Source organism: Camelina sativa, chromosome 19 (genome assembly GCF_030686135.1).
Source record: "Camelina sativa cultivar CO46 ecotype springtype chromosome 19, ASM3068613v1".
Taxonomy (NCBI): Eukaryota; Viridiplantae; Streptophyta; class Magnoliopsida; order Brassicales; family Brassicaceae; genus Camelina; species Camelina sativa.
Genome location: NC_141898.1, coordinates 854307 through 867972, shown reverse-complemented (window position 1 = coordinate 867972; position 13666 = coordinate 854307). Strand labels below are relative to the sequence as shown.

The following is a 13666-nucleotide window of genomic DNA, read 5'->3' as shown; positions in this document are numbered from 1 at the left end:
GAAAAATCTCAAGATTCATTTGCTTTTGAAAAATCTCAAGACTATGATTGACCTGCTAGCTAACCTCCAACCTCCGGTGAAAGCCTGATTCCGGTGAGAAATCGACTAAAGATTCATTTGCTTTTCACCAACAACAACGAATCGAAGCTTCAATTTGAAAGAGAACAGCTTAAGGGACGACTGTAAATAAACAACGGAAACATCTTTGTTTCCTCAAAATCTCATAACCAAGTCGAGAAAATATACAGTCTTAAGCGTTAACTCGCTAATTAAAACCGCCAACTTGCTAAGTTTGGTGACATGACAACTAATGGATTCTATTTTTTCCCTAAATTGAGTAGAACAACTTAATAAGCACAATTTTGTGTTATTGGAGGATTAGATTTTTGATTCATAAACATGTCATGGTTTGTTTTTGAGGAACAAAACATGGGATTAAATTAATTAATTGGCTGTAAAATTACAATTATTTACACTATTATTTTATTCATTAATCAGCCCAAAATGGAACACAACCCAATAGCTACAGGCCCATGACTCGATTTTAATGGGTCACTGGCCCAGTCATTTTTTATCAGTAAGACAAAAGCGTAACTGCGTAAGATCAAAACCAAATAAACAAAAAAAAATCCGTTCCCCTGTGTCTTTTTTGTCAGAGAGTCAAAATTGAGAGCTTTTTGCAAACACTTCTTATCCTTTCAATTGAACCAGAGTCGTCATCATCATCAGCTTGAAGACGAAAGCGTTTCCAGTTCCGTCCATCTTTTCACGAGCATGACCTGTTCGTCGTCCCTTCTTCTTATGTAAAAATTCTTACGATTTCTATTTTTTTTTTATTGGCCAAATAAATATGAACAACGCATGATTCGGATTCTAGGAAAGATCGTCCATGGCTACTTTCAATGTTCTTTGTAGCAATCGTTTTCTATTCAAAGGAGGTAACTCTCCTGATATATCTATTAGAAAGGTGTCTTCGAGGAGTAGTCAGCTTAATGTTTGTTTCGCTAGAGCGACGACGAACCAATCGTCTATTAGTTGCAGGAGACTTGGTGGGTTTCTTGAAATTGGTGAATCAAGATTAGGAGTTAGGTTTCATGGCGGAGATTCTCGAAATGGGTTTACTTGTAGTAGTGAGATTAAGCGACTTATGAGCGGTAGTGATTACGGAGATAAGGAAGATGGTAGAAGCAAAAGGAAGAGAAGAAGATTTTCTCTTAGGCTTCGACCTAGGTTACGATTAGTGAGCATGAGACTTGGGATGTTCGATTTCAGAGCATCAATGGAGGATTTTAGATTCTTTTTGAAAAAGAATTTCAAAAGAGTGATCTTATCTACTGGTGTGGCTGTGATATTTGGACTGTGTTATCTGTTCTTGAGGTTAACCGCTGTTCCGTCTCCATCTACTGTTCCTTACTCTGATTTCGTTACGAATCTTCGAGGTGGTTCTGTTTCAAAGGTTTTGCTTGAAGAAGGTTCTCGTCGAATCTATTACAACACTAATGAGAATGTTGAGGCTGTTAAAGAAGATGTTCACAAGTCTGAAACTTTAGATGAATCTGCAATCCAAACTGATGATGGCGGTACAGGGGAAACTGTGACGGAAGCTGTTACGAAAGACGTTACTCCTCGAAAGGTTCGAGCTTTGCCTCCTGTGTGGAAGTATGTGACAAGAAAAGTCGATCATGATGAGAAGTTTCTTCTTAGTTTAATGAGGGATAAAGGGATTACTTATAGTTCAGCTCCTCAATCTGCATTGATGTCAATGAGAACTACTTTGATAACTATCATATCTCTGTGGATTCCTTTAACACCTCTTATGTGGCTTCTTTATCGGCAACTCTCAGCATCTAACAGCCCTGCGAAGAAACGACGGTCTAAAAATCCCACGGTTGGTTTCGATGATGTTGAGGGTGTTGATTCTGCTAAAGACGAGCTCGTGGAGGTAGAAAAAAGTGTTTTGTAATTATGACGTTTTTAGATTTGAGTTTTGAGTACAATCTTGATGTCTTCTGGTGTCTTTTATTTGTAGATAGTGTCATGTCTTCAAGGAAGTATAAACTACAAAAAACTAGGAGCAAGATTACCAAGAGGTGTGCTTTTGGTTGGTCCACCAGGGACTGGTAAGACCCTGTTGGCTCGGGCTGTTGCTGGAGAGGCAGGAGTTCCATTTTTCTCTGTTTCCGCTAGTGAGTTCGTTGAGTTGTTTGTTGGAAGAGGTGCAGCACGGATCAGAGATCTTTTTAATGCAGCCAGGAAAAATTCACCTTCCATAGTATTTATCGATGAGCTTGATGCTGTTGGAGGAAAACGTGGTAGGAGTTTCAACGATGAACGTGACCAGACACTAAACCAGGTAAAGAAGCGACCCTTTAGAAACCTTCTTGTCTGGTAGTAGCTGCCATTACTTATATACTTCTTTTGTAGTTGCTTACTGAGATGGATGGATTCGAGTCAGACACAAGAGTCATTGTAATTGCAGCAACTAACCGACCAGAAGCGTTAGACCCGGCTCTTTGTCGGCCTGGAAGGTTCTCTAGAAAAGTTGTGGTTGCAGAACCAGACCAAGAAGGCCGTCGGAAAATCTTGGCTGTGCATCTGAGAGACGTCCCTCTAGAAGAAGATGCGTTTCTCATATGTGATTTAGTTGCTTCTCTAACTCCCGGATTCGTAGGTGCTGATCTGGCTAATATTGTCAATGAAGCTGCATTGCTTGCTGCTCGTAGAGGTCAGTCCTTAAGTGATCTTATCAGCCCTTCCTGATTCAAATAGATTATCCACATCTGGTTGCTTCCCGGGTTTGAATTATCTGATCTTTTGGTTTAACCTGCATTAGCATTTTCTTGATTGTTTCATCAGGCGGGGAAGCGGTGGCACGGGAAGATATAATGGAAGCGATAGAGAGGGCGAAATATGGGATAAATGATAAGGAAGTGAGGTCAAGGACATTAGGAAATGAGCTGAGCAAGCTGTTCCCATGGATGCCATCTTTGGCTAGAAGGAACGGACCAGATCAAGACGGTTTACAAGGACCGTTAGGTTATCAAAGTCTCAGCTAAACCAAACTAAGGTTATTTTGTATCTGAAATTTTTGGAAATGTACGTTTCTTTCATGTGTTCTGATATCTGTTTACAATGTACATGTCTATTGCTTTAATTCCTTTTCCGGAAATAGTTTACAAACAGACCAATTTGACAATAAATTATACGTGAAATTGGCAAATAAGTGAATAACCTCTTTTTCTTAACGTGGATCAAACCGTTCACGTTGAGTATTATTACTTGAACTCATAAAAAATGTGTAGTACGTGTACAATAACTTGTTTACAGTAGCACTTAAACATTGTGGTTACATTACATATTTTAGTAAGTACCCATTACTTAACCTTGTTTGATGCTAATCCAAGAGTATAAATTATTCCTAGCATCTCTCTCATCCATTAGAAATAAAAATAGAAAATTTTTAAAAATATTTCTTATTATTCATTTCTTTTGTAAAACGGTTCTTCTCGGAATAACGAGATGGAACTTCACACGACAAAGGTACGAATAGGACTAGTAATTTTGCCTCTTATTCTACTTGCAATAGCTCCAGTACTCCTTTATCTCCTTTTTGGTTATCCTCTCTATTATTCATCATCAACATCAATATACAAACATATATCGAATTCATCATCATCAGATCATCATAACACATCATCATCATCATCATCAAAACCATCATCGTTGTATGATAATGATTATGACGACACGTATGATATTGATCACCCCAAGCCATCATCATCTTTGCATATCAATCATTCCATCTCATCGTATCAAGAAACTCCTAAGAAAGAGCACCGCCGGGAAAAGAGAAAACGGAAATGCGATATATTCTCGGGAGAGCGTGGATCCCAAACCCTGAAGCACCGTACTACACAAACACGACATGCAGGGCGATACACGAACACCAAAACTGCATGAAGTATGGAAGACCTGATTTAGGTTTCATGAAATGAAGATGGAAACCAAAAGAGTGTGATCTCCCTTTGTTTGATCCTTACGAGTTTCTCGAGGTAGTTAGAGGAAAAAACATGGCGTTTGTTGGTGACTCCGTTAGCAGAAACCACGTTCAGTCTTTGATCTGCCTACTCTCTCGGGTAGGTACCTTCTTCTCTCATATATCTGCTTATTCTAATTAAAATAAATATAACTTCATTTTGTCGCTTAACTTGATTAATAAAGTTTTAAAAAATTAATATGGTTATGAGTCATCTTATTGTGCTAAATTAACATTCAAAACATATTTATTCGATACAAACGTAATGCTATATATAGAGTCTAACTTCTAACCGCACGTTAGCTTAAAAACGCAAACTCGGCGTTTAAAAACATTGGCGTGTTGTTGTTTTAAAAATTATATATGTTTATATACTTCTACTTGATTATTATTTTATTTGGTTTCACCCAATCAAACTAATCGCTACACAATTATTTCTCTGTTGGTTGACAAACAAACATACTATAATTTGTGTGATCTAAGATTTCAAACAATTCCAACCAAATATAGTAACTTGATGCAAATTATGTTAATTAGTTTATTAGATACTTCCAAATTTAACTATTTAAGTAACCTTAATTCTAATATATTAATTTCAGGTGGAAGAGCCGGAGGATGATTCACGACAACAAGACTTTAATTTCCAAAGATGGAGATACAAAACCTACAACTTCACGATTGCCACATTTTGGACAACCCATTTGGTTCGCTCCGAAGAAACCGAAACTGGTCTGGCAGGTCCTAATTCATTTTACAATCTCTACCTCGACGAACCTGACCCTTCTTGGGCTTCCCAAATCGTTGAGTTCGATTACATCATCATTTCCTCTGGACAGTGGTTTTTCCGACCACTCTTCCTTTTCGACAAACAGAAACGGATAGGATGCTTGTATTGTTACATTCCCGGCGTTAGAAATGTCGGGCCACATTTTGCGTATAGAAGAGCATTGAGAACAACATTTAAGACCATTCTTGGATTAGAGAATTTTAAAGGAGAAGTGTTTCTAAGGACATTTGCACCTTCACATTTCGAAGATGGAGAATGGGATAAAGGTGGAAATTGCTTGAAAACGCGACCCTATAGGTACATTGTTCATCCAACATTTTTAAAAATTATTTCTTCTAGATGAGAATTAGGAAATTTGTGGTTTACTGTGAGTTTTTCATTCGTCACCTCCTAACAGAAACGTATATTTTGGGTTTCTTTAATTTGAGTTTAGGAGCAATGAGACGGAGTTAAAAGGAATGAATCTAGAGACACATAACATTCAACTCGATGAGTTTCGCATTGCGAGAAGAGACAAAAATATAAATGAAGAATTAAATTTGAGATTACTAGATGTAACACAAGTGATGTTGTTAAGACCAGATGGACATCCGAGCAGATTTGGACATAAACCGGAAGATAAAGTTGTATTATATAATGATTGTGTACATTGGTGTCTACCAGGTCCAATTGATTCATGGAACGATTTTTTACTAGATATGTTGAAACCAGAGATTTAACGAGATTAAAATAGTAGAATCTAAATTTTCTCAACAAAAGATATATGTATGTCTGTTTGGTTACGACTTACGATATGTAGTATTCTCATTCTAGAAGTCAGCCAACGTTTTCCACGTAACACGTCAAACGTCAAATTCATGTGTTTTACATCAAGAGGTCCATGTAGGCAATTATTTAAAATTCAAGCTAAGTATGAATTAGGGAACTAATTTAAATAGAAGACGTATTTGACACAACGGTAATATAATGGTTTCATTATTAAAAAATTTCCTAACATCATGCATTATATATGACGTACGAAACGATATAGATAATATACATTTATATAATATTTTGTGACATACAGTATATGAGACCTTTTGCTTATATAATTTTCAACAGCTAGATTAGATAAAATTTATTAATTTACATTAAATAAATATGCACAACGTATGAATACAAACTTTACAAATAAACAAACGAAGATAGTCAACCCACCATGAACTTTTTTGTTTACATGTAAATTCACCGGAGATCAACATTTCCGGTAACAAGATACCCAATGCCATGACGTCTTGTTGGAAAAACCATAAACAATAAGCTACACATAACCCCAACACCCACCGGAACAATGTCCAAGACATGTTTCGTTTCTGCCTCCGGGGACGGACAAAAGCAGTCCGTTACATACTTATCTCTCAACGCAACCGCTCCAAACACTAATACGGACAACGTGGCGTGGATCCAATCAACGACCCGCATCCGGTATTTGGATAAATCAGGTAAACCTAACCCGGACGGGTCAGGATAGTCAACGATCCACATGCCTTTGAACGTGACGAAACCGAAGTAGGTAGTTCCGTCGTCGGCTTTGACGCTATCGGTGAAGGAGCTGACGAAGCAAGACGCGGCTAACAGATAGAGGAGAACGGCGGTTAGAGAACGCGTTGCGTGGTCGCAAACGCCGTTTGAAGTGAAAACCGGCGTGAGGAGTTGAAACGCGAGGAGTGTTCCCGTTGGGAGTAGGTTTGAGAGATTTGCTGCTGATGTCAGCGTGTTTGACATGGTTCGCTGAGATATTGACATCTGTCTTTTGAGCACACGTGTTTCTGACGGTGGCTGATCGGAAAACTCGTCGAGCTCCGGAGCCGGAGTGTTTGCGTTTCTTAGCCGAAGGGAAGACGACATCTTTCTAACTAGTTTGTATTATTATGGGTTTTGTTGGATTTGAAATATGTGATGATTGATATAGGTGATGTTGTTTCAGTTTTATACTCCATGCTAAGCTAAGACATAATATAGAAACTGCTAATCATAACTAAGTTTACGCATAAATGGATTTGTATGTATATTTAAATAAACTCTCTAAGGTTGGATCGGAGTACTTAACTTATACGATGGACATTCTACATTTTTATAAATTACTACTAAAATATGGAGTATTTTTTTTTTTTTCAATCATCACACTAAAACATTCAAACTAAACCCAAAACCATAAATACTAAATTCTACAACTAAAAATTATAACCTAAATTTAAAAATAGTAAAAAATTCTTCTTTTTATCGATAAAATCATGAAAAATCCAAGTCAAAAATAAAAACCATATTTAAAAATAAAATCATATGTGTCGAATAAAAAATATTTATAGAAAAATTTCGGCCATTTGGGCTATAATAAAGCCCATAATTAAAGTCATAAACGTATAAAGTCCAGAAATAACAGCTGCGCCAAAACGTCGTCGCTCTGGGGAGATTCAACAAGGGACTAGTACTACTACTAGTAAGTAAACAAGAAAAGTGGACCAAAGAAGCAAAAACCCATAACAAAGTCGAATCCGAATCCGAATCTCTCTCTCCGGCGATCTCATCCATGGCGGAAGGCGGCGAAGATCCCCAGCGGCTGAAGAAAATTGCGGCGGCAGCCTTCGACTACGAAAGCGACGCTCGATGGGCTGATTACTGGTCCAATATCCTCATCCCTCCTCACATGGCTTCTCGTCCTGAAGTCGTCGACCATTTCAAGCGCAAATTCTACCAACGCTACATCGTACGAACTCTCTTCCCTCTTCAATTTTTTGCTTATCTATCCTTCGTTGCTTTTGAGTTTCGACTTTGAGTTTGTGCGCTACTGATTTGGTTGAGAACTTTGAATCTTAGGTTTTACAAGTGTGTTTGTTGCAGAGATTGGGGAGTTTTGATCTTCTTTCTGCTAATTTTCGTAGTCGTTGGGTTTCGAATCTCCTCTTGATTAGGTTATATTAAGCGGAGGGTAGGGGTTTCCATTGAAAACTGTGTTCACTCTGTTGATTTCATCTTCGTTTGGGTCTTGTTTAGTTTGTGCTGTTCATCTTTGCGTTTCCCTATGAAGTTTACTTTTAAACGTATTGGTCTGGATTTGTTGCTAAATCTGGGTGCTTACAGGATCCTGATCTTGTTGTGGAGCCTATGTCGACTTCATCTTCGTCTTCACAATCTGCCAGACCATCTGCTACATCTGCATCTTCAACGGCATCTTCTAATGCAAATGAACAAGTTCGTTCACGTAACTCAGGTGAACTTTCTTTCCCTGATATCCTTGACGCCTTGACCTTCTAATTTATACTATATGAGATGAGTTGAGATGAACTTTTCTCTAACTGACAAAAACTTACTTTACTTTATTGTGTGCCTCAGGATCGGTTCCTCGAACCTCTGGGCCATCTGCTACTGCCGGTGCAAACCCAAGTTCACTGCGCTGGGATCAACAGACGATTCAGTTTTCAGTCAATGCTTGGGTAAGACTATGTTTCCAGTTGCAGTTTCTTGTTCTTATTGCACAATTCTAAAAACCAGATCTAGCTCTTTAGTAGGGCTGTGACTTGGGATTGCTGTTGTCACCTGTTGTTCACTCCTCAACTTGGAGAGTAATGAGATGGTTTTTGGTGTATTGTCTTCGTTGTTATGTTCTCTTGTCTTGCTGAATGTTTGTTGTGTACTCAGATATGAACTAAGGGAGGCTAATACTTTTTTTCTGGCATGCTTCAATGTAACTATTTCGTGTCTCAAAATCCATTACCTCTTTTGCAGGTTTTTGTTATAGCTGTCCTGGCAGTGCTACCTCTAATACCAAAGAACCTCTCAAATAGGGCTTATCGTCTATCTTTCATGGGAACTGCGTGCTCATCTCTATATTCTTTATACTCCTTATACGGGGTAAGCCATGTGATCTCCCATTTTTCTCTCTAGTGATCATGTAATGCGCCATTTTGTTACATATGAATTCCAATATTGTTATCTGTAGAGGCCAAGGGCATGGAATATGCAAGGGCTGCAAGTTTATTTACAATCAATTGTGGCAGCAAAGGATTTCATCTATTTCATCTACTGCCTTACATTCGTCACTTCACATCTCTGTCTCAAGTGTAAGAATTGATTGAAAACTCGTTTGTGAATTTCTTTAACTCACATACATTCTTATGACTAGTCTGCTTATCAATCTGTTGTTGCAGTTGCTTTGATTCCCATCTTGTGCCGGGCGCTTGAACAAGTAGCCAAATTCTTGAGGCGTAACTTTGCTCGGTCCACTATATACAGGTAGTTGCATCCAGCTGATTAGCAGGTTTGAATGTCGTAGTTGGTTCCATGTGATGATTCTTACTGATCTAATGTCGTTCTATGTATCCTGTTCTGTAATGGTTATCAGAAAGTACTTGGAAGACCCTTGTGTGTGGGTGGAGTCAAACACTACTACTCTCAATATCCTGTCATCGCAGGCTGAGATAGCCATTGGCTTCCTTCTGATCATCTCTCTGCTCTCGTAAGCTCTTTGAACCTGTTAGAAGTGATAGTAGTTTATTTGCACTAAGTTCCCAGCTTTGCATTAGCTGGTTTCACTTATCTGAACAAAATTGTCTTTTTACTTACTGCAGATGGCAACGTAATATCATACAGACGTTCATGTACTGGCAGGTAATCTTCGTTTGGTTGTAGCCATCATTTCTTTGTGATGGCTCAACATCTCCTAGTAGGAGTGTAGAACCCCTGTTTTCTTTGTTTAATTTGATCAAGTGAACACATAGGAACAACCATTTTCATTTAAAAACCTTCATCGTTGCTTTGCTTTGTTGATGGATCTAAGTCTCTGAAAGTGTTACATTGGCTAAGACCATTAGGTTAGTAATGAGAATTGTGTTTTGTTTCTTATGTTAAAAATCTTAATGAGAATCTGCCAAGTTCATATTCTCCCTGAATAAATAAAGATATAGGTAAATTCCAGGATTGTTGGTTGGATCATGAGTGTTGTTGTCATGAACTGAGTATTTGTTATTTGGTGGCAGCTATTGAAGCTGATGTATCAAGCACCGGTAACAGCGGGTTACCACCAGAGCACGTGGAGCAGAATAGGGAGGACGGTGAATCCGATAATCCAACGTTACGCTCCCTTCTTGAATACTCCGGTCAGTGCCGTTCAGAGATGGTGGTTCAGGTGATAGTAAACAAACAAAAAATGCAGAGGTGACATTTGAAACCCCTTTGAAAAACCAGAAGATTTATTATAGCTTTTAACAATCCGTCTTTCATTTCATCTTCAGCGTAAAGTAGATTCTTTCTCTTATCTTTTAACGTTTCTTTTTCTTTTTGCTATCCATGAAATAAAAATCGCTTATTACTAAAGATTTTGACTGTGGTCGCTAATTTAGTGATATCTGACTAAAAATTCTCTTTTGCATAGGGATCATCTTATAATTTTATAATACTCGTATTTGACTACATGAATGATTTGACAACTTTTTCTCAAAAGCCAAATATTCTGAAATACCGTCGTGCGTCTAGAATATCGGCTTATCCGTGTATGTAGGCTAATTAATCATTTAGATAGATACTAGTAGTAGATTATAGGCCGAAGATATTATTAAAAGGTGGTAATTATAGAAACTAAAGTTGTTTGGTTGTGAGTCTTTCGCACATGTAGATTAGTGTTTTTGTTCGTAGAAAAAGAAAAATCTAAAATACTCCATATTACTAGGTAGGCGACCTAATATTAGGAAGAAGAGATGTCAATCATTGATTCAGAGATGATTCCTTTCGTCGGTGTGCGTGCCACCGCTTAATCGCCGAACACGTTCAAAAAATCAAAAGTTTGTAGACTGGCATACCACGTGGCAAATATGCAAAGTTTCGAGATATCCAAAACACAAATGATTTTCAATAGCGTTACGTCTGCGGTTCAGTGATACAATTATCTTTGCATTTTTTTTTGCTTTGTGTCCTTATAAAACAGTATTTAAATAGCAATTGTTGTAACTTGTAGTAGTATCACTCAATTTGTTTAATTGATTCGTATGTATAAATAATTAATACTTTAGCTAATTCACAATGATGTCGTTATATATAAGGAGGATATTAACTGTTACTTTGTTAAATTCGATTTAATTTACTTGCGGGGGAGATAATTACGACGCCGTTTTGAGGACTTTATATCTTTAGTTTCCTCTTCGAGAGCCGCACATGCGTCGAAAAGCTTTTTTTCAAATATTTGAAATAACAAAAAAAAAACAGAGAACCGATCAATTTTATATAAGAAGAAGCAAGAAGAAAGAAGAAGAAGAAGAAGAGGAAAACAAACAAAATATCGAGATCCAATCTTTATATCACGCGGCGGAGATGCAGTCTTCTCCGAACCTATTATGCTGTCCGATGTCTTTAAGGGCAGCGAAGTCCGACGACATGGCGCTGCTTCACAGCTCCAACAGGCTACCTTTACCCGAAGAGGTCCGTCGAAGAGTCACCAGGAAGTCTTCTTCGTCTGTTGACGTCTCGCCTCGAATTTGCAGGCAGCAGTCGTTCGGTCGCGATATCGGCCATGCAGCTGCCGAAACGTATTTGATTACTCGACTTAGCTTCAACCTTCTTGGATATCTCGGGTACTCAATTTCTCTCTCTATTTGATCGATGATAAAGCATCATTTGTTTGATAAAACTTGATTAAGACATGTTTTTGTTTATGTTAGAAAAGATTTGTTTTGATATAAATGTTAGAAGATTTTGTTCAGGGTAGGTTACCGGTGGATGACAAGATTACTTGCTCTTGCTTGTTATGCAATGCTCCTTATGCCTGGTTTCCTTCAAGGTTCTTTTTCTTTTGCTCCTGTTTATTGAGTTTTTTGTTTTCTCAATTCTGTTTACTTTAAAAAGCTTTGCTTTTTTTTTTTATATCATCTGCAGTTGCATATCTTTATTTTTTCTCATCCCAAGTCAGGAGGAGTTTAGTTTATGGAGATCAACCAAGGAATAGGTAGGTTATATGACCCTCTCTCATAATCTTGTCTTTCTCCATTCTAACCATATGGTTGATATATTTCATGTCTGTAATTGTTTATTTATTTGGCAGGCTTGATTTGTACATACCTCCAACTCCAACGAACGATGGCCTGAAGCCTGTTGTAGTTTTTGTCACTGGTGGAGCTTGGATTATTGGGTAAGCCAATGCATTGAATGGAGTTTCCATATATACGCATCTCCTACGTAGTCTTATGCTCATCTAATTTGACTCTTCCTTTAGGTACAAGGCCTGGGGTTCTCTCTTGGGACTGCAGCTAGCAGAAAGGGATATCATTGTGGCCTGTTTAGATTACAGGTAACCAAGTTTTATCATTTTCTTACCACTTCCCCTCTGGATTCTATCAATCTAGAATTGAATCAAAATCTCCCTCAGTTTAGAGCGTTTTAGTAATCTAACTTCATTGAAAATATATAATAAGTATCCCATGCTTTAACCAAGCATTCCCCTGTCTTTGGATCAGAAACTTCCCTCAGGGAACCATTAGTGATATGGTAAATGATGCCGCTCAAGGAATCTCATTTATCTGCAATAATATTTCTGCTTTTGGAGGTGATCCTAACAGGTTTGATCTCATCTACTTGGTTCTTCTTTCGGTTCAATTTTTCTTGTTTCACGGGCTCTTGTGACTGAACCGTGCCTGCTTGCGTCTGTAGAATTTATTTGATGGGCCAATCAGCTGGTGCACATATCTCTTCTTGTGCTCTCTTCGAACAAGCTATTAAAGAATCAAGAGGGGATAGCATCTCATGGAGTGTTTCTCAGATAAAAGCTTACTTTGGTTTATCTGGAGGGTAATTTACTTAGTAGATTTTGCGTTACTATAAAAACTCTCTCTCGGATTCAGTGATCTGCTCTCCATTTGTTAACTTGAATAGGTACAATCTCTTCAATTTGGTTGAACACTTCCATAATCGGGGCCTGTACCGTTCAATTTTCCTAAGGTAATAATATGTCTTTCTAACTTGGAACATTCAAAAGGGCATTAGCTCTACACCAAAATTTACTTATGATTCTCTCATTTCATCAATTTGCAGCATAATGGAAGGAGAAGAGTCTTTTGAACAATTCTCTCCCGAAGTAAGATTGAAAAATCCGAGTGTACGAAAAGCCGCTTCTCTCTTGCCTCATAATATACTCTTTCATGGATCCGAGGATAATTCTATCCCTGCTGAAGCAAGGTTGGATAACAGTCTTACATATACATTGAATTCAAAATAGGCCAGTTGGTTTAACCATCTTCATAATCTAAGACAAGTTTCTTTCTTTTATAGCAAAACTTTTACAGACGCTCTACGAGCTGTTGAAGTGAAAGCCGAGTTAATTATGTACAAGGGTAAAACTCATACCGATCTATTTCTTCAGGTAAGCAATAGAAACTAGCATTAGCGGATCCACATACTACACAGCTCAATGTTGTTTGAATTACTTGTTATTTTAACTAAGTAATGACATCATCAGAATTTGCATTTGCTAGGATCCTCTGAGAGGTGGTAAAGACGAGCTATTTGATTATATAGTCTCTATGATACACGCTGATGACAGTGACGCACTGAAAAACGATGCAGTTGCACCACCGAGAAAACGGCTGGTTCCAGAGTTATTGCTGAAACTGGCTGGCAAGGTCAGCCCCTTTTGAACAGGAAAGCTAAATCTTCATACGGTTCTTGTAGCTTCTTGTTTGTTTGTTGTTCTGTGTTTTCTTTTTTTTCGATTTGTAGCAACTCTCACATGTTGATATTGATATATATATATACATATAGTCTCTCTTTGCATCAGCAAATCCATAGAGCTTAAGCAAGCCACATGAGTTGTCCCACAAAAT

The 13666-nt window shown here is 37.9% G+C and overlaps 3 protein-coding genes and 2 pseudogenes across 9 annotated transcripts; 4 read left to right on the top strand and 1 right to left on the bottom strand.

Moving 5' to 3' along the window:
• Positions 1–600: 600 nt before the first annotated feature.
• On the top strand, positions 601–3220 carry LOC104763806 (putative inactive ATP-dependent zinc metalloprotease FTSHI 3, chloroplastic). The gene is made up of 4 exons (XM_010487187.3): positions 601–1942; positions 2030–2353; positions 2425–2725; positions 2857–3220. Exons 1-4 carry the CDS (start codon positions 890–892, stop codon positions 3054–3056), a joined length of 1878 nt encoding a protein of 625 aa, XP_010485489.1. The 5' UTR covers positions 601–889; the 3' UTR covers positions 3057–3220.
• Positions 3221–3514: 294 nt separating this feature from the next.
• On the top strand, positions 3515–5608 carry LOC104767293 (protein trichome birefringence-like 20; annotated as a pseudogene). The gene is made up of 3 exons (XR_015591684.1): positions 3515–4136; positions 4636–5120; positions 5257–5608. The product of XR_015591684.1 is annotated as a protein trichome birefringence-like 20 (transcript).
• A 327-nt stretch (positions 5609–5935) lies between these two features.
• Positions 5936–6739, bottom strand: LOC104763805 (protein DMP5 pseudogene; annotated as a pseudogene).
• A 524-nt stretch (positions 6740–7263) lies between these two features.
• LOC104744316 (uncharacterized) lies at positions 7264–10924 on the top strand. Of its 3 annotated transcripts, none has more exons than XM_087501783.1 (10): positions 7264–7569; positions 7944–8073; positions 8196–8296; positions 8589–8714; positions 8803–8923; positions 9011–9095; positions 9205–9318; positions 9431–9470; positions 9839–10016; positions 10532–10924. In XM_087501783.1, exons 1-9 carry the CDS (start codon positions 7393–7395, stop codon positions 9989–9991), a joined length of 1047 nt encoding a protein of 348 aa, XP_087357909.1. In that variant the 5' UTR covers positions 7264–7392; the 3' UTR covers positions 9992–10016; positions 10532–10924. The 3 variants fall into 3 exon arrangements, with proteins under 3 accessions (XP_087357909.1, XP_087357908.1, XP_010485485.1); XM_087501782.1 differs by having other exon boundaries at positions 10528–10924; XM_010487183.3 differs by lacking the exon at positions 10532–10924 and having other exon boundaries at positions 9839–10175.
• On the top strand, positions 10880–13624 carry LOC104763804 (putative isoprenylcysteine alpha-carbonyl methylesterase ICMEL2). 4 transcript variants are annotated; one of them, XM_087501781.1, is made up of 11 exons: positions 10880–11425; positions 11560–11631; positions 11727–11796; positions 11893–11979; positions 12064–12138; positions 12305–12406; positions 12498–12635; positions 12720–12785; positions 12879–13022; positions 13116–13206; positions 13303–13624. In XM_087501781.1, exons 2-11 carry the CDS (start codon positions 11571–11573, stop codon positions 13336–13338), a joined length of 870 nt encoding a protein of 289 aa, XP_087357907.1. In that variant the 5' UTR covers positions 10880–11425; positions 11560–11570; the 3' UTR covers positions 13339–13624. The 4 variants fall into 4 exon arrangements, with proteins under 4 accessions (XP_087357907.1, XP_087357906.1, XP_010485486.2 ...); XM_087501780.1 differs by having other exon boundaries at positions 10941–11425; positions 13319–13624; XM_010487184.3 differs by having other exon boundaries at positions 10941–11425; positions 11555–11631; positions 13319–13624.
• Positions 13625–13666: the final 42 nt, after the last annotated feature.

Bases quoted from the DNA above. Each gene is read 5' to 3' on its own strand.
- LOC104763804 (XM_010487184.3), top strand. From the start codon at position 11,010: ATGCGTCGAAAAGCTTTTTTTCAAATATTTGAAATAACAAAAAAAAAA. The intron at 11,797-11,892 runs GTAGGTTATATG...TTTATTTGGCAG, and splicing joins GGAGATCAACCAAGGAATAG to GCTTGATTTGTACATACCTC. The intron at 13,023-13,115 runs GTTGGATAACAG...TTTCTTTTATAG, and splicing joins TCTATCCCTGCTGAAGCAAG to CAAAACTTTTACAGACGCTC.
- LOC104744316 (XM_087501783.1), top strand. From the start codon at position 7,393: ATGGCGGAAGGCGGCGAAGATCCCCAGCGGCTGAAGAAAATTGCGGCG. The intron at 8,297-8,588 runs GTAAGACTATGT...CCTCTTTTGCAG, and splicing joins AGTTTTCAGTCAATGCTTGG to GTTTTTGTTATAGCTGTCCT. The intron at 8,715-8,802 runs GTAAGCCATGTG...TGTTATCTGTAG, and splicing joins CTTTATACTCCTTATACGGG to AGGCCAAGGGCATGGAATAT.
- LOC104763806 (XM_010487187.3), top strand. From the start codon at position 890: ATGGCTACTTTCAATGTTCTTTGTAGCAATCGTTTTCTATTCAAAGGA. The intron at 1,943-2,029 runs GTAGAAAAAAGT...TTTTATTTGTAG, and splicing joins CTAAAGACGAGCTCGTGGAG to ATAGTGTCATGTCTTCAAGG. The intron at 2,726-2,856 runs GTCAGTCCTTAA...TTGTTTCATCAG, and splicing joins ATTGCTTGCTGCTCGTAGAG to GCGGGGAAGCGGTGGCACGG.